Here is a 21,511-nt window from a genome sequence, read left to right on the forward strand (position 1 = left end):
TATTTGCATGTGGATTTACAAGATTGCTACTCCATTTATATATTTCTTAGAAAAACATTTTTCCATTACATTTTATAGGTAATCATCAATAAAATAAAACTCTTCACCCAGAGTTGCACTTAAAGATATGCTCTTACTACAGCGACTACACCAACACTACAAGCATTAGAAGACCATACTAAGAACTTCAACATTACAGCGTAAAAGTGTGCCCGCCATACAAATACATGAAATGCAAAGATGGCCATTGCTCGCTGAAAATATTTCCATACAACGGAGTGCGGTTTTGCAAATCATGGGCCACTATTGCCCTAAACATGAGGGACTTGCAAATGACAAACATAAGTAACAATACGTAGTTCATGAAAAGCTGGACGATCTCACACTGCACCTATTGTTAGGTCTGGACATAGAACAATGTTACACAGTGCTCAGTAATAGAAATCCCATGCAAAACACAAACATTTAGGCAAACCTGTCAGAAGACGCACTTTAGATTTTCCTACTCAAGAAGCTGCATATCAGGAACATGGTCAGCAGCCGTAACACTACTGATCGTAGACTTCAGAGTCATTTGTGGATCGCACCATGCTTATCCTTGCAGCCAAAATTACTTTCAAAACCAGCAGACAAAAGACATGGACAATCTTGTCTTTTTTTCGTTGACAAGGTGGCCAGCCATAAATGTTTTTGGAAAAGTTTAGAGTGTTGTAGAACAACAAAGAAAGTCATAGTCACCTTACTGATCCCCACTGCTCTGGTTCTGGGGCTTCCTGCTTCCGCCCTAGTCTCTATACAACCACTTCTAACTATGACTTCCCGACGTGGATAGTGACCGCTACAGCTAATTGTTATACCTTGGCAGCACAACAAAGGAACACCTAATTTTACCATTCCAGTATCCCAGCGTCTTAAGACATGCTGATCCCTTGGCAGGGAAATCATGGTCCAGATCTTGTAAACTTCAAACTTTTCCATCTTTATGCAAAAGATAAAGACATTACACTTGGGCTTCCAAGTTGGTGCATTAAAACAAATCGCTGAGAGCACGCAGAATCAGTATTGTTGTTGCTGTCTGAAATCTCTAACCTTTTTGAGAGGTTCACTAACAACATAAAAAAATTCAGCCATATTTTCTAACACCAGGTCACACTACTAACGCACTCCAGGATGCATAGCCCCATAATAAAGGTTGAGGCAGCGCAGGTGAAAAATACTGATGAAATAATCACTCACACCCAGACCACCCTACCAATCGTGGAGGGGGTGGCTGCTTAATATAGCACATGTATAAGGCTGATGTATTGCACAGTGTCTGGGTTACAGTCCATTAGTGATGCCAGACTGGGGACCTGCCTGTGTGTCGTCCGTATGTCCAGAACTTGCATGATGACTGAAGACGATATTGTCAGACAACTCTTTTAACATTCCCGAGACATCCTTGTTGGACATAATGTTTAAGGTGTAACCATTATCAGAAGAAATCAATTTTTCCTTCTCTAAACAGCATAACCACATATCCATGCCCTTTCCACTTCCTGCCGACTTCAACTCAAAAATTTTTCACAAATCCGTTCATTCCTCAACCAAGAATCTGCAAAAACCCTAGTCCATGCCCTCATCATCTCCCGCCTCGACTACTGTAACCTCCTGCTCTGTGGCCTCCCCTCTAACACACTCGCACCCCTCCAATCTATTCTAAACTCTGCTGCCCGACTAATCCACCTGTCCCCCCGCTATTCCCCGGCCTCTCCCCTCTGTCAATCCCTTCACTGGCTCCCCATTGCCCAGAGACTCCAGTACAAAACCCTAACCATGACGTACAAAGCCATCCACAACCTGTCTCCTCCATACATCTGTGACCTCGTCTCCCGGTACTTACCTACAAACAACCTACGATCCTCACAAGATTTCCTTCGCTACTCCCCTCTTATCTCCTCTTCCCACAATCGTATTCAAGATTTCTCTCGCGTATCACCCCTACTCTGGAACCCTCTACCACAACACATCAGACTCTCGCCTACCATCGAAACCTTCAAAAAGAGCCTGAAGACCCACCTCTTCCGACAAACCTATAACCTGCAGTAACCACCGATCGACCAAACCGCTGCATGACCAGCTCTACCCTCGCCTACTGTATTCTCAACCATCCCTTGTAGATTGTGAGCCTTCGCGGGCAGGGTCCTCTCCTCCTGTACCAGTTATGACTTGTATTGTTCAAGATTATTGTACTTGATTTTATTATGTAAACCCCTCCTTACATGTAAAGCGCCATGGAATAAATGGTGCTATAACAATAAATAATAATAATAATAATAAAATAATAATAATAATAATAATAATAACCCAATGAATGGAAGACCACTTTTTATAGCAGAGAACACACAATTCTCTACACTGTGTTCCAAATTATTATGCAAATTAGATTTAAGTGTCGTAAAGATTTAATGGTTTTGTTTTTCAAATAAACTCGTGGATGGTATTGTATCTCAGGGCTCAATGGATCACTGAAATCAATCTGAAACACATGTGATAGTTAGTTTTCCAGGTGATTCTAATTAAAGGAAAACTACTTAAAGGGCCACTGTCACCCCTTCCAGCCGATATAAACTAAAAGAGCCACCTTGTGCAGCAGTAATGCTGCATTCTAACAAGGTGGCTCTTTTAGTTTTTGATTCAGTTAATCCCTCAATAAAGCGTTTTTAAGTTTGCCACAAATACCTGACTTTGTACCTGGAGCTCTGCCTGGGGCCCCTGTGCTCTGCCTGGGGCCCCATGTTCTGCCTGGCGCCACTGTGCTCTGCCTGGGGCCCCATAGGCTGCCTGGGACCACTGTGCTCTGCCTGGGGCCCCATATGCTGCCTGGGGTCCCTGTGCTCTGCCTGGGGCCCCATATGCTGCCTGGGGCCCCTGTGCTCTGCCTGGGGCCCCTGTGCTCTGCCTGGGGCCCCTGTGCTCTGCCTGGGGCCCCTGTGCTCTGCCTGGGGCCCCTGTGCTCTGCCTGGGGCCCCTGTGCTCTGCCTGGGGCCCCTGTGCTCTGCCTGGGGCCCCTGTGCTCTGCCTGGGGCCCCTGTGCTCTGCCTGGGGCCCCTGTGCTCTGCCTGGGGCCCCTGTGCTCTGCCTGGGGCCCCTGTGCTCTGCCTGGGGCCCCTGTGTTCTGCCTGGGGCCCCTGTGCTCTGCCTGGGGCCACTGTGCTCTGCCTGGGGCCCCATGTTCTGCCTGGGGCCCCATAAGCTGCCTGGGGCCCCTGTGCTCTGCCTGGGACCACTGTGCTCTGCCTGGGGCCCCATATGCTGCCTGGGGCCCCTGTGCTCTGCCTGGGGCCCTTGTGCTCTGCCTGGGGCCACTGTGCTCTGCCTGGGGCCACTGTGCTCTGCCTGGGGCCACTGTGCTCTGCCTGGGGCCACTGTGCTCTGCCTGGGGCCCCATGTTCTGCCTGGGGCCCCTGTGCTCTGCCTGGGGCCACTGGGGCGCAGGCGCCGGATTTAAGAAGAAACAGCGCGAAGGGGGCGGCGACCATCGCCCCTGAAGAGAAGAGTGACGGCACTTGGGAGATTCATAGAGGAGGCTTCAGACCGCCTCCAGGTACAAAGTCAGGTATTTGTGGCAAACTTTAAAACGCTTTATTGAGGGATTAACTGAATCAAAAACTAAAAGAGCCACCTTGTTAGAATGCAGCATTACTGCTGCACAAGGTGGCTCTTTTAGTTTATAACGGCTGGAGGGGGTGACAGTGGCCCTTTAAAAATGATGTTCCACATTATTAAGCAGGTCACAGGTTTCAAGCAATATGGGAAATAAAAAGGATCTCTCTGTTGCTGAAAAGCAACAAATAGTGCAATGCCTTGGTCAAGGGATGAAAACAATAGATATTTCCCGAAAACTTAAGCGTGATCATCATACTGTGAAGAGATTTGTGGCTGAATCTGAGCACAGACGTGTTCTTGCTGATAAAGGCAGAATGAGGAAGGTTTCTGCCAGGCAAGTTCATCGGATTAAGAGAACAGCTGTTAAAAAGCCGTTACAAACCATCAAACAGATATTTGAAGCTGCTGGTGCCTCTGGAGTCCTTCGAACTTCAAGGTGTAAGATCCTTCAAAGGCTTGCTGTGGTGCATAAACCTACTATTCGGCCACCCCTAAACAGTGCTCACAAGCAGAAACAGTTACAGTGGGCCCAGACATACATGAAGACTAATTTTCAAACAGTCTTGTTTACTGATGAGTGTCGAGCAACTGTGGATGGTCCAGATGGATGGAGTAGTGGATGGTTGGTGGATGGCCACCATGTCCCAACAAGGCTGCGACGTCAGCAAGGAGATCGAGGAGTCATGTTTTGGGCCGGAATCATGGGGAAACAGCTGGTAGGGCCCTTTAAGGTTCCTGAAGGTGTGAAAATGACCTCTGCAAAAGTATATAAAGTTTCTGACTGACAACTTTCTTCCATGGTATAAAAAGGAGAAACGTGCCTTCAGGAGCAAAATCATCTTCATGCATGACAACGCACCATCTGATGCTGCAAAGAATACCTCTGAGACACTGGCTGCTATGGGCATAAAAGGAGATAAACTCATGGCGTAGCCACCATCTTCCCCTGACCTCAACCCTATAGAGAACCTTTGGAGTATCATCAAGCAAAAGATCTATGAGGGTGGGAGGCAGTTCACACCAAAACAGCAGCTCTGGGAGGCAATTCTGACTTCACGCAAAGAAATACAAGCAGAAACTCTCCAAAAACTCACAAGTTCAATGGATGCAAGAACTGTGAAGGTGATATCAAAGAAGGGGTCCTATGTTAACATGTAACTTGGCCTGTTAGGATGTTTTGGAGTTAAATAGCTTTTTTGTTCAGTGAATGTGACCTCCTAATGCCGCAAATTCTACAAATGAGCATTTTCAGTTCTTTAAAACATATCAAGTGTTTAGAAATTATACTGTGCCTAATAATTTGGAACAGTGCATTTTGAGATTTTATTCATTTTGGAGATTATACTGTTATCATTGGGAGGTTTCTCCAATAAAATTCGATGTATATTCTAACGGGTGATGACTTTTATTAGACTGACTATCATTTGCCCCGACCTTTTAGGAAAATAATAATAATTTGGAACATAGTGTATTGTGTTTTGAACTAATGTCTTCTATTGAATGCTACAAAAAAACATGAAATATAAAAAAAAATCCAGATATAAATGGAGAAAGTACTTACCATACTTCTTCTAATATATTCTATTGACTTCTCCATATTCATCCCTGACCAGTCATTGAGCATGTAACAAATGCATGAAGCGCAGTACACAAATCTCATGTCATTCTCGCTTCCCTCGGGCACAGCACAAAAACTGCACAGAAAAAAAAACAAAAAAAACATGTTTTCCATGTCGATCATAATAAAGTGACGTACCAGAATAATTCACAAAATGTTGATGTTTACAGGAGGCATCGCCCACGGCCTCCGATGCTCTATGCAATCCAGAACATGGAAAGGTATACAGCAGGGGTGGGGAACCTCAGGCCCCAGGGCCACTTACGGCCCTTGATGACCTTTTATCAGGCCCCCGAACAGATTCTCAGGGACCGCATTCTTGGGCAAGGAGCTGTATTTTGATTGCAGGAAGGCTATCCTAAAGTTATTATAAATCATATAGAAAAGAAGGGTGTAACTAGTCACATCATTTATAAAGTAAAAATAAACTTTATATTTAATAAAAAAAAAATAAGTACATATAGAACTCCCCAAAATTGGTCCATAAACCAGAAATGGTAAAATATAATACATGATAAAAACACATTTTGTCTAAGAACATAATCAATTACGGTAATAGACAGCATGACCAACATAGTATACCGTAAATAGTAAATAGTGAAGTACAAGTAATCAGTGAACAGAGTGGTCCATATAAATCCCCAATTAATGTATCATATAAGAAACTACCTAGACCACGAATGTAAGATGAGAGCTAACAATTATTTACCAAGACAGGAGTGTGGAAACAAGTTTTTATTAAATAGTTCAGAAGAGGCTATTCTAAAGTAGAACGTAGAGGGGTTTGTGTGTCTTGCGTATACCTGTTTAAGTTAATGTGCAATATATGGGTTATCTGCCATCTTGATTCTTTCTTCCCCCTCTGATATACAGACTACATTTTCCATGATGCCAGAGACTCAACATAATAATCTTGCTCATATAATGGCAGCCAGTGATAATTCAGTGATAGAGAGCTGCTGTCACCGGTTGTATATAGCAGAGTCTCAGTGTCTCCTATGACCTTGTGATGTGTATATTGCAGTCTCAGTGTCTCCTGTGTAATGTATATACATCAGTCTCAGTGTATCCTATGTGATGTATACAGCATTCTCAGCAGTCTCACTGTATCCTAAATGATGCATATACAGCAGAGTGTGTTGCGTATACAAGCAGGGTCTTCCCCTATGTTATGTGCATAAAGCAGAGTTTCGCCTACTACATCACTGCTACTGCTCTTATATAAAGCAGAAATAATAGAACAGATCACAGAACAGCTTTCATTTTAGCAGAATATAAAATGAAAGATACCATATGATTGGTTGTTATACACAGCAAAGTCAGTTTTTCTTTTGGACAGTTCATGCATCTTCCCTGATACCTTTAGCTTCCTGACCAGATGTGCAGAGGGACAGGGAGGGTCGAGGAGTCCGACAGGAGAGATTTTATAGGTGCAGACTGTCAGACTGACATCCTGTCTACACATTAGAGCATGTACAGGACTGGTTGTCACCCGGAATACTTCTTCAAAGCAGCCGTCCAGATTATCATCTAACGTTTATTTGCTTAGCATATATATGGCCGTTATCAGACTTTCCTGTTTTCTTCCCTCATTTGTGCTTTAGCTACTGTAAAGGAATCATCTCAACATGCAGCGATTATCTGGGGAGCATGTTCTGGGCTTGTGCTTATACAGAACACAAAGCTGCAGTGTAAAGCACCAAAGGGAGATAAAGCCAAAGACTCAGGATTTGCATTGCAGACTACGGTGCAGCCTAGACCATGGACTTTACACTGCAAGGTAATCGTGAACAAACATTGTCAAAAGGGCTCATTTCATGATTATCTTGCCATATAAACATGCTGCCAATCACCCGATGAGCGAGCAAAACACTACTTCATCGGATAAAATGATCTTTTGTGCAGCACAAAAGGTCATCGTTCTTGGCTGTGCATTATCCTCTGTAAACAGGACACAGGATAACTATGGCGGCATATGTGCTCTGTGCCATCGCTCACCATACATCGTTTGCTTTGTTCTGCCTGTGGCGTTTAACTGACCATCAATCGGTAAAAGTTGACCAGTCGGTGGTCATATCTTGCTACCACTTCGTCCATGTAAACGGGTTAATCGAAGATATAGATGCTCATCGCTGGGTCTACATTATTCAGACCTGAAGCATGGGAACATACCTTCCATCAGGCAGCTGGAGAGCGCGTAGTCCTGCAAGACATGCCTCCTTATTGACACGGCTCAGGTCATCATCCAGTATTAGCAAGCTGGACAGAGCGGTGTAGGTCATTGCTATGTGGCCACTGTCATACGGATGGTAAAAGCCATGGCCCTGCAGAAGAACAATGTACAAATCAATGATTGATGAACCTGTTGTATTGGGGTCTGGAAGATAAAACGGATACAAATGTCTTCCCTGGCATAAAGTAAGATAAGTGCGCTACCAAGTGTCACTGGCTGTCCTGATAAGGAGCCTGAGACAAGTACCTACACATAGGAGAGACTTGGATATCTATGGAAAGAATACCTGCAGAAAGTGCGACTCGTCAATGTATTGTTCATACCTGGCAGGTGGACAACTCGTAGTAAAGAAGGGACAACAACCCCCATCTGTAAACTACTGCAGACAGAAGGCAAATACAAGCCACGTGGCTGCGGTTTCATGCTTTATCAAATCAGGGCACCCCGAGGTGACGTCTGCCACCCTTGTAATCAATAGTAGAATGTACAAAAGACAATATATTTTGGGATCTGTTTTAGGATATTGCTCTGTCAAGCAATAAAAAAAAAAAAAAAGACATAGCCTATGACCGAGATGATGAATGTTCTGACAAATTAAACCTCGTATCTTTACCGAGTAGTGTAGTCGGGATTAGAAATAAAATTAAAATATCCTTCAGAGATGGTTCATGCAAGTATTCATCTATCATAGGTCCGTTTATTACATATGTATCTGCTTTTATCACAGTATCATTCCAGCATCTGATTACTGATCACAGAACAGTGCGCAGACCCCAAATTTTCTGTTGTGCCCCTAAACTTCTCTGGTAACTTATAAGAAGAGCACCTCTGACCTTGGCTTGAGTGATTGCTGAAGGTCAACAGGACCAAGACTTTCCTCAATTAAAGGGAACTATGACCTTATTCAGCTCCTGTGCTTCAGTCCATCAATGGTTATATAACACTTGACTCCCCCTGTATACCCACCAAAAAACCTTTTGACGTTCACCCGCACTGTATGTTAATTCTGTTGGTCCGGTCCGCTGAGCGTGGTTTCTGCGGTCTCCATCCCTCCCGGCGGCTCACTGTCCTCCTGCTGTAATTGACGTGGAAGACTCCTCCTGCGTCATCCATTTGGACAGGCGAAATCTCGCGCCTGCAAAGAGAAATCATTGGCTCGTGCCTGAGTATTATGGTCTCTCCTACTGCGGGTAGAGCCAAAAGCATAAATGAGCATGCGCCGTTATAATTTAGGCTCTACCCGCAGTAGGGCAAAGCTTAGTGTGCAGGCGAGAGCCAGCAATTTCTCTGCGCAGGAGCGAGGTTTCGCCCACCTATGTGGATGACGCAGGAGGAGTCATCCATGTCAATTACAGCAGGACGACCATCAGCAGCTGGGAGGAAAGATGGAGACCGCGGAAACCATGCAGGAGAACTTTAAATTAAAAGGTTTTTGGGGATGTATACAGGGGGATTCAAGGGGTTATGTAACCAGTGATGGACTGCAGCACAGGCGCTGATTAAGGACATAGTTTTAGTTGACACAGGACAAAACTGGTGACAAGTTCCTTATAATAGACCTGAACACAGGAATTGGAAGATTTTTGAAAAGCATTTAGGGCTACCTTCCAAAACTTTCCGTACCATTCAAGTAAATTTTATGTATATTTTCAATACCATATACTAAAATATCCAGACTATATGATAATCTGTCAAATGTCATATTCTGATGATGCTGAGTAAGAAAAGAAAAAAAAAAAAAAAAAAAAGAACCCTTAACAGTATATATAACGTTCGCCAATTGATTACAGGCGACATTCAATAATCATCATATTGTAGTAAACTATAAGATATGGTACAGTGTAAAATAGTTACTAAAAGGGGTTGTCCAGTCTTGGGGCTCAAGTCTGCAATCACTCTATGTGACTACAGACAGCGCGCGCACTGCATGCTGTCAGGATTTTCAGGTGACGGGAGCGGGCGGGCGCGTGACCGCAAGAATGTGATTTGCATACCTGAGGTCAAGTGACCACTAGACGTGTGCGGCCTCGCTCAATACAAGCTGGCTCCTGGCGCAGGAGTATCCTGACAGTGTGCAGACTTGAACACTAAGCCTGAACAACCCTTATTATCTATTGTTTAACACAGGTCTGTGTGTCATGTCATTTTTTTCATCATTTGTTTTGAAAATTAAAATTAACAATCTTGCAATTTTCACTCTGGTCACTGGAGCTATTTTACGGTGCATTTAAACTGCACGACTCAGGAAACCAATATTTCCTAATAATTTTGCAAGGTAAAGATATTGTCACTCAAACAACCAGAATACTCGTTTGTGTGAAATGATCTTTAGGCTGGCTTATAAAAAAAACTAAAAAAAAAAAATCATGGTTCTCGGCAGCACATGTCTTGTTCACGTTTGTAATATTAGTCACCATTGGGGTCCAGTCATGACCTTCAGCATGTTTGACAAGCATACGCCACACGCAGCTCTATTTTTACTCTCAACCCAATGAAACTGTGGCAGCCCCATTATATGTCTATGGTACAAGGCGCGGTGTACAGCATCATGGCCCCAGTTATGAACAGCGACTTATGAAGGTAGAATGCTCTTCGGTACACTGTGAATTTCCACGTTGAGGCCTTGATTTCAGATTACAATTCCACTTGTTAACATACCTTTGAAGGATTAAATGGTAACCCCAAACACGACGAACCTCGAAACCCACATCGATCTAGATTGGATTCTTAAGAAAAAAAATAAAATGTAGATATTAAGAAATTAAGTGGTTTGTGTAAAATATCAGGTAAAAAAATGCAGTATGTTCTCAAATGCAGACATTTTAGAAAGTTTTAAATCTGGATTTTATTTGTGAGACTTTACAAAAGTGACAAAGACCTTCAGACTGTAATTAATAATGGGATTATAATTTATCATAGGTTTGGAAAACAGAAATCTGGACACGTGACAAACTGAGGGACGGAGTATAGTTGTATCGCCTGTAGGCAATGGAAATCCGACGGGACCCGATCTTTAGTAACACCCCCACCCGACACCTTCTTTCTGGCAGACAAGCGATGTCTCCTGAATCATCTAAATTCATGCACGCTCCACTTGGCCAAACATTTGTGCTTTTTGTGACGAGATGGAGAAAGCGGCCATGAGACAACTTTGGCAGCGGCTTAGCTTCTCCAAGAACAAAATGTTTGTGATTGAATTGAAGCTGCTGGGTCAGACAGAAGCGGAATTCACACTATTCTTTTCCATTGATCCAGATTGATACGGTCACAGTAAAACTCAATGCTATCGGCAATAGTATCTGTAAAAGCCACTATACATCTGCAAGGAGTGTGGATGTTCTCCCCGTGTTTGTGTGAGTTTCCTCCCACACTCCATAGACAAACTGATTGGGAATCTAGATTGTGAGGCCCAATGGAGGCAGCGATGATAATGTGTGTTAAGCACTGTGGAATTAATGGCGCTATATAAGTGAGTAAAATAAATAAAAATACAAAAGAGAAAGGGAAGCTGAAGCTGCCGATTGTTGAGGGATCTTATCATCAAATGTGTACGAGAGCCCCCCGACTCTCCCCCGATAAGTGATGTGAGGGGAGAGAAGGATCCGGCTCATCAAACTTCCAACGCCGATCCTTTTATTCTCCGGGAGAGAAGCAGGAGGAGTCTGGCCACGGCTCTCAGGAAACCCGGGAGTGCTCACCCAAACGTTTCTAAATATGGGGGAGATGGGAGACATATCTGCTGGCTGAACGATTGTTTGGCCGGCAGCTGAGGTGTATGCCCACCTTTACTTCTCTTTCCCCACAGAGAATGTGTGTACACTGAGGATACATGTGTAAGCAGTGGAGGAGAGGCAGTACAGAGCGCGGGCTGACATTTATCCTATGGGTATTGGTAAATTTAATCCGGTGTCTTCAATCCTTATCTCCCAAAAACCAAAACTTTTTTTTTTTTTTTTTTTATTTGCCATCAACAAAAGGAATTTATATTTTGCAAGACAAGTTAAAGTATTGCCATTCATCTGGCGTATAGTGGAAGGAGACCCTCTAACTCTGCATCTAAAAGGTTTATAGTCTGGAACTGCCAGTCCTGGGCAATGTAGCAGAACATCAGAAGCCATATATTGTTCTCTCACCCACAAAGTTCAATTGTACCATGCCCTCAGCATCAATATCAGAAGTGTGCGGCGCAGGGACAAGTTACAAATAGCCAGAAAAATCATTTTTCATTTAGATCCATGAAACACTTAGGCCAAAAGGCCGGAGCAGATACGGCAGCACGGATCCCCTTAATGAGAGAGTGGGGAGCCTGGAGTGGGTCGCAATTACTAAAGGTCTTTTGTAACATTACAGAGGTTTATGTAAGTCCTTCTTCACATGTACGTGTCTCTGGTATGTGTGGCATTCGCTTTTTGTTATGGATAGCACATGTACCCATGATAACCTATAGTGCTGTACACATATCCATTTTTTACTAGCAGCACAAATGACAAGGGTCAATACAAGTCTACGGGTTGATGAAAAACACATACAGCACGTGGATGGCAGTATAGGAGAAGGTTTGGAACTGATTTTTCTTTAAGGGGTTGTCTGGTCAAAATCGGTAAGTCTGAATTCACTCTGTGTGCATGCTAGGGGGATTTGCCGGTTTCTGAGCCGGGACCGGAGGGCATGTTGTGTTCTACTCCCAGCCAGAGCCCGTCCACTGGGCGCGACCTCGCTCATGTGTGTTGGCCAAACCCACTGTATGGCTCCATCACTAGTCCGGGTGCGACCTCGCTCAGTACAAGTAGATGGAGCAGGGCTGTCCCGGGAGTATGTATAATGCACACATACCCTCCGCTCCCGCAGCATACAGTGCGTGCGCTGGGGAGGTTCAGAAGTCTGCAGTTACACAGAGGGACTGCAGACTTATCAATCTGGGCCAGACATCCCTTTTAAGCCATACTGAAAGAAAACAGATTGCACAGTGATGACACACTGATCCAAAGCACTGATGGCACCGGTGCCGGTATTATTCGGATGTGTGAAGAGGCCTAAGAGGGAACCAGTCAGTGACTTATAAAGAAGACATTGCATAACAATTATATTCCTGGCTCTAGAAAGAAGAGTTATAAATCAGAGACAATTAAGACTCAGTGGCACGCTCCTGCAGGCCTGGGGACACCTGAAGAGAGGCGAGCGCCTGCCCTGCGCTGACTCAGGATGGCAGGTAAAGCCTGTTCTCTGCGCCCAGCGTGTCCACTTCACAAAATGCCTGCAAGTCATCGTCATCCCAGACTGCAGAGTCAATTTTCTTTGATTCATTCTCCCTCGCGAAAACACAACTTTGGCTTCTCGGCTACATTGACTTGAATGTAACAGAAATGGATGCATTAGCACTAAAATCATGTCCGAGTGACAACTATCACCATCAGCAACTTCACTGTACACTGAAAGAAAACTTTAGTAAAAAGAAGCCATTGTGGCAATCATTTGGTTAATGCAGTCCTGGCTTTTCTCACTCCCGAAGATCACATCTAATTATACATTACAAAACAAATAAAGGGAAAAGGATCATTACACCAGCACCATAGGATAAAAAGGGGACAGGTTGGTTCTCCATTCTAGCACAGAAAAGGGGTCCTGTGTGTGGGACCCGCCTGTAAAGCACATATGATCGGGGGTTATATAACCCCTCTAACGGAGGTCCAATTGGAAATATGCAGCTGGGCAACAAGGCTCATGTAACTGCGCCCAAGAAAAGCAGTAATGTCCTTATACTTAAATAGGGGGTGGATGTGCATTACATGGCTGCAGCTACTATGCAGCTCCTCAACTCCGCACACCCAGCGGCACAGAGTGTCACACCTCCACCGATCAGATACTGATGACCTGCCCCAGTGGCAGAGGGGGCACGCAGAGCCCTCCCTGTGGGCATGCACGCTACTGCTATTTGGCATCAGTAGACTGTGCCGGCAGGTGAAGAGTCTGGTGACGCCAGCCCCTACTTCAGCTAGATGTGTGTCCGTGCAGGTCCACGCACCACAATACATGACGTTGGCGTACACAAGACTGGATGCATGGCAGTGACGTCATGCGCCCCGTCACTTGGACGCTGAAGTCAGCTGTCAACAGAATATGGCTCGGCAGAGGAGAGAAAGGAAGGTTTTATTTCCTATGAGTTGAACAGCTGCACCGGCAGGATGGGGGACATATTTTAGGATGGGGAGCATATACCAGGATGGAAGCATATATACTAGGATGGGGTGCATATACTAGGATAGGGGCATGTATAGCAGGCAGGGCTGTGGAGTCGGAGTCGTGGACTCGGAGCCCATTTTGGTGAAGTTGGAGTCAGAGTCATGGAAATCTTAATCCCCATCGGCATCTCGTGTGGTCCCGATGACTGCCATTGCTTTCGGAGGCCAAGTAATGGCCACAGCGTCTGCCATTAATGGTGGCCCGATAGGAGGAGAGACAAATTTGAATGGAAAAAAATATTTTCCATTTTATCAATTCCTTTATTCAGAAATTTGCATTAATTCCTGTGAAGCATCTGAAGGGTTAATCTTCCTGACAGAAGTTGTGAGTACTTTGAGGGGTGCTGCTTTTACAACAGTAACACTTTCAGTGTCTTTTCTAACATAGAAGCTCCTCAGAGTCACAACAAAACCGAATAAGTCCTCAAAAAATAAGTTTTGTTATTAAAAAAAATTGCTGCAAAACTTTTAATCCTTCTACATCTAATAAAATAAAATAATGTGTGAAAAATGATGCTGACATAGAGAAGACATATGGGAAATGGTATTAGGTTCCTTTTTTTGGGTAGTCTGACGATCTAACTAAAGGACGGAAGCAATCAAAATTTGATCATTGATTATTTTTACAAATTATTAAAAATTTTTTTTTTTTTATAAAATACAAAACACCTAAATTTACCACTAAAAGTTCAATGTGCCATGAAAAAACAAAACAAAAAAAAAACCTCTTCAATCCCTGGTCTATGTAGAGGAATCCCAGAGTTCTTACCACATAAGCTGACAATTCACATTTCAAAAACTGAGTTTGGTCACTACGGTAATGTTCACACCATGTTTTAGCTTCATCAGGGCTTATGTCTGAAGCACCGAAAAACGATGAGGCCACTGACTATAATAAAGCAGAGAGTCTTTTTGTTCTCCGCCAGACATCATTTTCAGCAGAATTCACCCATTTCAGGCAGACACAAAAATGCAGTTGACTATGTATTGGTGCCGGCTTCAAATAAGTGGGTACTGCTGAAAGTGACTCCATCTGCTTCATCAAAGGGACTCTGCCAACACAGAATGAGCCTTCTAACCAAGTACAGGCTTTTGGTGCATCAAGGCAAGAGCAGTCATTTAAAGAAGCACTCCTCCCCCCCATCAAAGGTTTTATCCTCTTAATATCATATTACACAGCACGGTGTACTTACAATTGCTCATTTTGCCTTTATACACAGTTAATTCTTCTCTTTGCTCTATGTAGAAACAGGAAATCTTTTGTCCCCGAGAAACTCATGACCCAGCAGCTCTGTTCCTCTCCTCGCCAGGGACTTATTACTCAAACAGGGAAAAAGAGACCTCCTGTTTCTACATAGAGCTTAGAAGGATTCAGCTAGTCTGTTTATAATCATGTGTCATAGAACTGATGGAAGAGAGAAGAATTAACTGGATAGAAAGGCAAAATTAGCAATTGTAAGCAGGGCTGTGGAGTTGGTAAGCCAAACCACAGACTCATATTTCCCTGACTTCCAACTCCCCAGCAATGATCACTACTGAGCATGTGCACAAAGTGCAGCACAGATTCATCTCCGTTAAAAGCCGAGATCCTTAGATCAGGAACAGAACAGACATTTATAGGACATTTCAGAACTTTCCCAAATTCTTATGAAAACATTTACAGCATATCCTGCACTGAACTACTGTACCCAATGTATTATATATTTTAGGAATAAGTCCATTTTATACCGACTCCACAGCCCTGATTGTAAATACACAGTATAATGATGACTGCAATGTATTAAATGGATAAACATTTTGATGGGAGGAGGAGTGCCTCTTTAAATGCACCTGCTCACCTACTTATTTTCCATCTATCGCCATCCTTCTCTTGCTCTATAATCAAAGAAGATGAGGAGGGGAAGGGGAAGGAAAAACAAGTGGGAAGGTGCTCTTAAATGTTTGGTCAGGTCAAGGGTGCACCAAGCAGTGAGGTCGGGGTTAAAACATGATGTGAATATAGCCTAAGGGGTTAAAGGTATCCAGTCCAAGTTAATTAGTCAAAGTCCATGTGACCAGTGCACTTGGCGAAAAGCAGACTGCTGCACAGAACCAATGAATAATTAATTAAGCAACCTAAGTCCTCTGTGTTCTGCGGTAGAAGATAATATTTACTAAAATCTGAGTGTGTTGAGACCTGCATATATTACATTTCTGCTGCAGATTTATGGCTCTTTGAAAACTTCTCCAACTTCCAGAATCTCCACCTGCTTTATGGGGAAGTGAAACCTGTAGAGTATCAGATACTGCATAAATAATTGTAAGATATCTACCTAAGTTACACTGCCACCTAGTGTTCACACGAAGAATAACAGTGGTGCCAAAGGGCCGTTAACCTGTGTTTAGGAACACATTTAATTTGTATGTACACGTGTTTTAATAAACTTCTAAACAATTAAAGGGAACCTGTCACCTGAATTTGGCGGGACCGGTTTTGGGTCATATGGGCGGGGTTTTCGGGTGTTTGATTCACCCTTTCCTTACCCGGTGGCTGCATGCTGGCTGCAATATTGGATTGAAGATCATTCTCTGTCCTCCGGAGTACACACCAGCGCAAGACAATATTGCCTTGCGCAGGCGTGTACTCCGGAGGACAGAGAATAAACTTCAATCCAATATTGCAGCCAGCAGGTAAGGAAAGGGTGAATCAAACACCCAAAAACCCCACCCATATGACCCAAAACTGGTCCCGCCAAAATCGGGGGACAGGTTCCCTTTAATGGGTCTGCTTCTTAGAGATTATATTAGACTGTGCAGGAAAGCAAAATACACTTTAAGAATCAGGGTTATTTATTTACTCAGATAATTTAAAGAGGTGGTGCGAAGCCCAAATTAGTTTTCATCCTAAATTCCCATCTATTAAATGCCATAATCAGAACTATTTTCTAATATACTTGAATTAAAAATTATCTATCCTTCCCCAACTACACTTACAGCTTTTTTAAAAAAATTTTTATTAAAAACTTCCTTTTTGATGACTTTGGTTTCAGAATCCCAGTACATGCTGGGATACTCACACTCATCAGGGGGTAGAGGCTGCGGTCACTGTTGCAACCCCTGCCCCCTCCCTGAAATGAAGCATCATCAATGACACTTATTTCTGGGGCCGGGCTAGTCCCTGCACATTGTACAATGTGCACAATGACAGTGCGCTCTCTATTGTTGGCTCAGATCAGCAGCAACGAGCTCGCTGTCAGTATAACCAGCGTGCAGATTTGTGACAGCACTGGTCTCTGCACGCCGGGTATTCTGACACTGCTTTATTGTTAGCTCAGATCAGCAGTAACGAGCCGTCAAAAAAGGGTGCTGCCTGTGAGGGTACTGGTCTCTGCACGCCAGGAATTCTGACACCGCTCTGTTGCCGGTTCGTTAATGCTGATGTGAGCTGACAACAGTGCACGCTGTCATTGTGCACATCGCACAGACTAGCCCAGCCCCTGTAACGAGCATCGCTGATGTTTCCTCATTTCAGGGAAGGGACAGGGGCTGCAACAATGACCACAGCCTCTGCCCTCTGATGACGCTTTTTTGAGTATCACAGCATGCACAGACATTCTAAAACAAAACGTGATAAAAAGGGAAGCAAAAAAAAAAAAAAAAAAAGCAGTTTGTGTAGTTAGGGAAGGATGATGATGTCAGGAGGTGGGTGAGGATGCAGTACTGAATGCAGAGGTGCAGCTCCAGCCCTGGAGGAAATTATACATAATTTTTTTTCTTATTTCTTACACCATGATAATAATAAAGTAGGGGAGAACCTCTCAAAGCAGCTTACTATAAAAGTGCTATAAAAAAGTGCGAGCTCTTGCTGCTGCTGACTTCTATAGGAGCCCAGACAGATTTCAAGAGAAGAATGAAATTACATTTATTCTGTACTCTTGCTGCCAGTGATAACTTGTTGTTGGCACCATGTACCCAAAGCAGCAGATCAGTGACCTGGGAGGTGGCGAGGACTTAATAGATGCTAATCTGATGGCTGCTTCCATGGTGGAACCGGGTTTGTTGGCACAGACTCGTACAATAAGTTACTATTTTTTGTGCATTTCCCACATTATATAATGTCTGTGTTTATATTGAGTCCACGAGAACTTACTGGTGACATATATGTCCCCCTGAGATAGACAAGAGTTTATTTTCCATCTCCCTGAGACATCTGCTGCGCAGAAGTGCCAATACACTTTAGACAGCCGTCAGCCATCTCTCTCCCAACATCCCCAGACACAGGAATGCTCTCCTTGGCCGAGCGTCCATGTGGTCACTATGGATAGAGTGGAGTACACTGCTGCCAGATGCTGCTTATTTAGTAGGGGAACAAACGGTCATCTGTCAGGGGAGGGTTGGGGGTCCCTATACACATTAGATGGTCGTCAAGTGCCCCAAATACGGCCAGCAAATCTAGTGTGTATGAGGGCCAGAAAATAACTATTTTTGTCCTTACTATGATTCATTCCTTTTGTACTATATAAAAGCAAATAAAATACTGACTCACTGTCTTCAGTGGGAAGAACCTGGAGGGAATATATCCACTCTATTATTTCATCTTTGTTCACAACGTGCAAGGAGTCCAACATGTCCAGTCCAGACAGAGCGAAAAATGCAATCGTCAACCTAAAAATACAAGTTGGAAAAGTGTCAAAGTAATGATTGATCCCCGAACACATTAATGTAATACAGAGAGGACAACAGACGTATCACAGCCCAGAAATAAGCAATTTCCCATGATCCGCTACCACAGTCCTATTAGCATCTTAGGCCTCATTCAGACATCCGTCCATCATTATATCGCAGATAGAACATATACCCATTATAGCCTATGGGGCTGTCCACGTGCCTGGTTTGTTTTGTAGACCGTGTGTCCGTGAAAAAATATATATGCAAATTCGGAGAAGAAGAGGACTGAAACTAGAGCGCCACCTACTGGTAGCTGTGATCCTCAAAGTTAATATCGACCCTTTAACAAGCCTTGTCATATGACTAAGGGTATGTGCACACATTGCGGATTTTGCTGAGAATCCGCAGCGGTTTTAACGCTGCGAATTAGCAACAGCTTTCCATGAGTTTACAGTACCATGTAAACCTATGGAAAACAAAATCCGCAGTGCACATGCTGTGGAAAAAATGCGCGGAAACGCTGCGTTGTTTATTCCACAGCATGTCAATTCTTTGTGCAGATTCTGCAGCGGTTTACACCTGCTCCATAATAGGAATCCGCACGCAGGTGGAATCCGCACAAAAAAACGCATAAAATGCGCAGTAAATCCACAGGTAAAACGCAGTGCTTTTTACATGTGGATTTCTCAAAACAGGTGCGGAAAAATCCGCAGAGGTTCCATCTACGTGTGCACATATCCTAAGGATAAAAGCCAAACCAGAATCTCAATTTGCTTGCTGATGGGTCGATATTGACTTTCAGGATTGTTACTTCCAAAAGGTGGCGCTAGAGAGGCAATCTGCAAATTTAATTTCCCCACAGGAGCACGAATGGCATACAAGTCTCCTCACTCTGACATGTCAGGCCTGAGTTGTCACTCTCCACAAGGAGAAATGTTAACCCTCAGATCCCTGTGGGAAAAAAAACAATCACTTAATCAAAATGGGTCAGTGAAACTCATGGCCAGCACATGGATGGTGTCCGTGTGTAATCCACATGCTGGCCATGATTAGCATTGCACTCAATAGAAGCAATTCAACCGTGTATCACTGTTGGGAAAACCTGACAAACACTGATGAAATCATATCTGCAGGATGTCAATTCTTTTAGCCTTTTTGCCATTTTCCACCTGTACTATTGAATAGAAAAAAACTGCAGCAAAGTGCTGCAAAAACACAGGTAGTTTATGCTGGTATTTCTGGCCAACACTTCAGTATTTTCAGCTGAAATGTCTGCAGCAAATCCCTGTACACATACCCTAAAGGGCACATTGCTCTATATAAATGCCACATACTTTTGCTGCCAGATATGAGCATATAATGCAGACTTCTGCTAACTGATAGCATTGCTTCTCAAACTGTAGGGTGCCCCCTATTTATTGGTGAGGCCCAGCAGGGGAGTCAGACGTGGCCATAATCTGGCCAGGTCACTTTTGCCTGGAGCAATCAGGGTGGGACAACAAGAGGCTAATTTTATAGTTATAAGGTTTACAAAGCTACCAGAAAGTAAATGGAGTAATATTTTTACTTTTATTATGGGGCCCAGGAAGAAATTTTTCGGACAACCCTTGATTTATATTATAGCAAGGGCTCATTCAGACATCTGTGCAAGTGGGTCCAGGATAGGACAGCAATGCGCTCCCGACTCGAGCGGGACAGCCTCACAGAAATATGGGAAACTTAAGCACCGGTCTGGAGACACAAGGGCAGTCCATGCCGTGGCAGTCCGCGCCTGGACGTCTGCATGATCTCTACAATCTGTACATTCGTGGAAGCCCTTCCAATAAAAACCACCAAATCGTCTCTGCAAAGAATGCTGAGCATTAGTGGTTTTGGTTTTTTTTTTTTAACATTAATACGAGTGTACGGCCCTTGATAAATTCGGACTGAGTCTTTGTCCTGGATCTTAGGATACATTCGCATATCTGTGCTCTGGCAGATTTGTTATCGGACAGTACACAGACCGGGTGCATCCTATTCTGATCCCCAACATCAGCTCATAATAAGACAGTTTCACAGGTTTTCTGCCCCGAGCTGCACATGAATGGATCTTATTATTCTATGGGTCAGAGTGCTGTCCAATAGGAAAAAAAAAATGGATGGCCCTCGGACATATCACACGGATTTGGGAAAGCACCCGTACTTTAATATCCAGTCTTAGGGTATGTGTCCACGTTCAGGATTGCATCAGGATTTGGTCAGGATTTTTCATCAGTATTTGTAAGCCAAAACCAGGAGTGGGTGATAAATGCAGAAGTGGTGCATATGTTTCTGTTATACTTTTCCTCTAATTGTTCCACTCCTGGTTTTGGCTTACAAAAACTGATGAAAAATCCTGACCAAATCCTGATGCAATCCTGAACGTGGACACATACCCTATCTGTAGGACACTTAGTGCTCCGCGCACTGCTAACGTCACCCGTACAATCGCTCTGCTTACTGTACGATAAATGGCTTATTATTGACAGACAACTCGTATATGAACCCTTGGCAGAGTGTTCTTATCTTGAAAAGTTTCAGCTTTCTTTCCCCCAAGCGAACCGGACTGTAGCAGGAGTTCAAACTTTCTCTTTTTGTTTGTTTTGCATCACAGAGAGGGATTATAAAATGTTTTCTCTAAGAGCATGTGCACACAGTGGCTGCTCTGAAACTGGTCTGAAAAAGTGCTCAGAAGAACGCTCACATTTATTATATGTATATAGGACTTGCTTTTCATATGTGCCGGCTTCTAAGCGTCTTTTAGGCCGGGTGCACACAGTCAGTAATCAGCAGCGCTTTGGATGCAGCACATGTCCGCTCCGTCCATAGCACTGCCGGCTATTGTATGCAGGTGAATCCGCATGTGATCATTGAACCGTGCAGAATCACTGCGCCCAATACACTGTATGGGTGACATTTATCTTGTCGAGACTGAGCATCTTCACAAGATAAATAAACATGCTGCGGTCTGGAAAGACGCGTCACATGTCCGTCTCCGCAGGGAAGCCGCGAGCGTCTGTGCTATTTCTTGAAGTCCCATCCACTATGTGGTAACATCTGGAAGCTGCACAAGTGCACAGCGTCCAACCCGCAGCGATTACTGACCGT

The 21,511-nt window shown here is 43.9% G+C and overlaps 1 protein-coding gene across 1 annotated transcript in view; it reads right to left on the reverse strand.

The window, feature by feature from the left end:
* The window catches only part of PGGT1B (protein geranylgeranyltransferase type I subunit beta), a 45,335-nt gene that overhangs the window by 22,765 nt on the left and 1,059 nt on the right, over positions 1–21,511 (reverse strand). Inside the window, exons 2-5 of the mRNA XM_077290556.1 lie at positions 18,264–18,382; positions 10,158–10,225; positions 7,439–7,590; positions 5,210–5,342 (exon numbers count right to left, since the gene is read on the reverse strand). Of these exons, the coding sequence (XP_077146671.1) occupies positions 5,210–5,342; positions 7,439–7,590; positions 10,158–10,225; positions 18,264–18,382 (472 nt within the window). The remainder of the gene's footprint in view (positions 1–5,209; positions 5,343–7,438; positions 7,591–10,157; positions 10,226–18,263; positions 18,383–21,511) is intronic.

The sequence above is a fragment of the Ranitomeya variabilis genome, chromosome 1 (assembly GCF_051348905.1).
Source record: "Ranitomeya variabilis isolate aRanVar5 chromosome 1, aRanVar5.hap1, whole genome shotgun sequence".
Lineage (NCBI taxonomy): Eukaryota > Metazoa > Chordata > Amphibia > Anura > Dendrobatidae > Ranitomeya > Ranitomeya variabilis.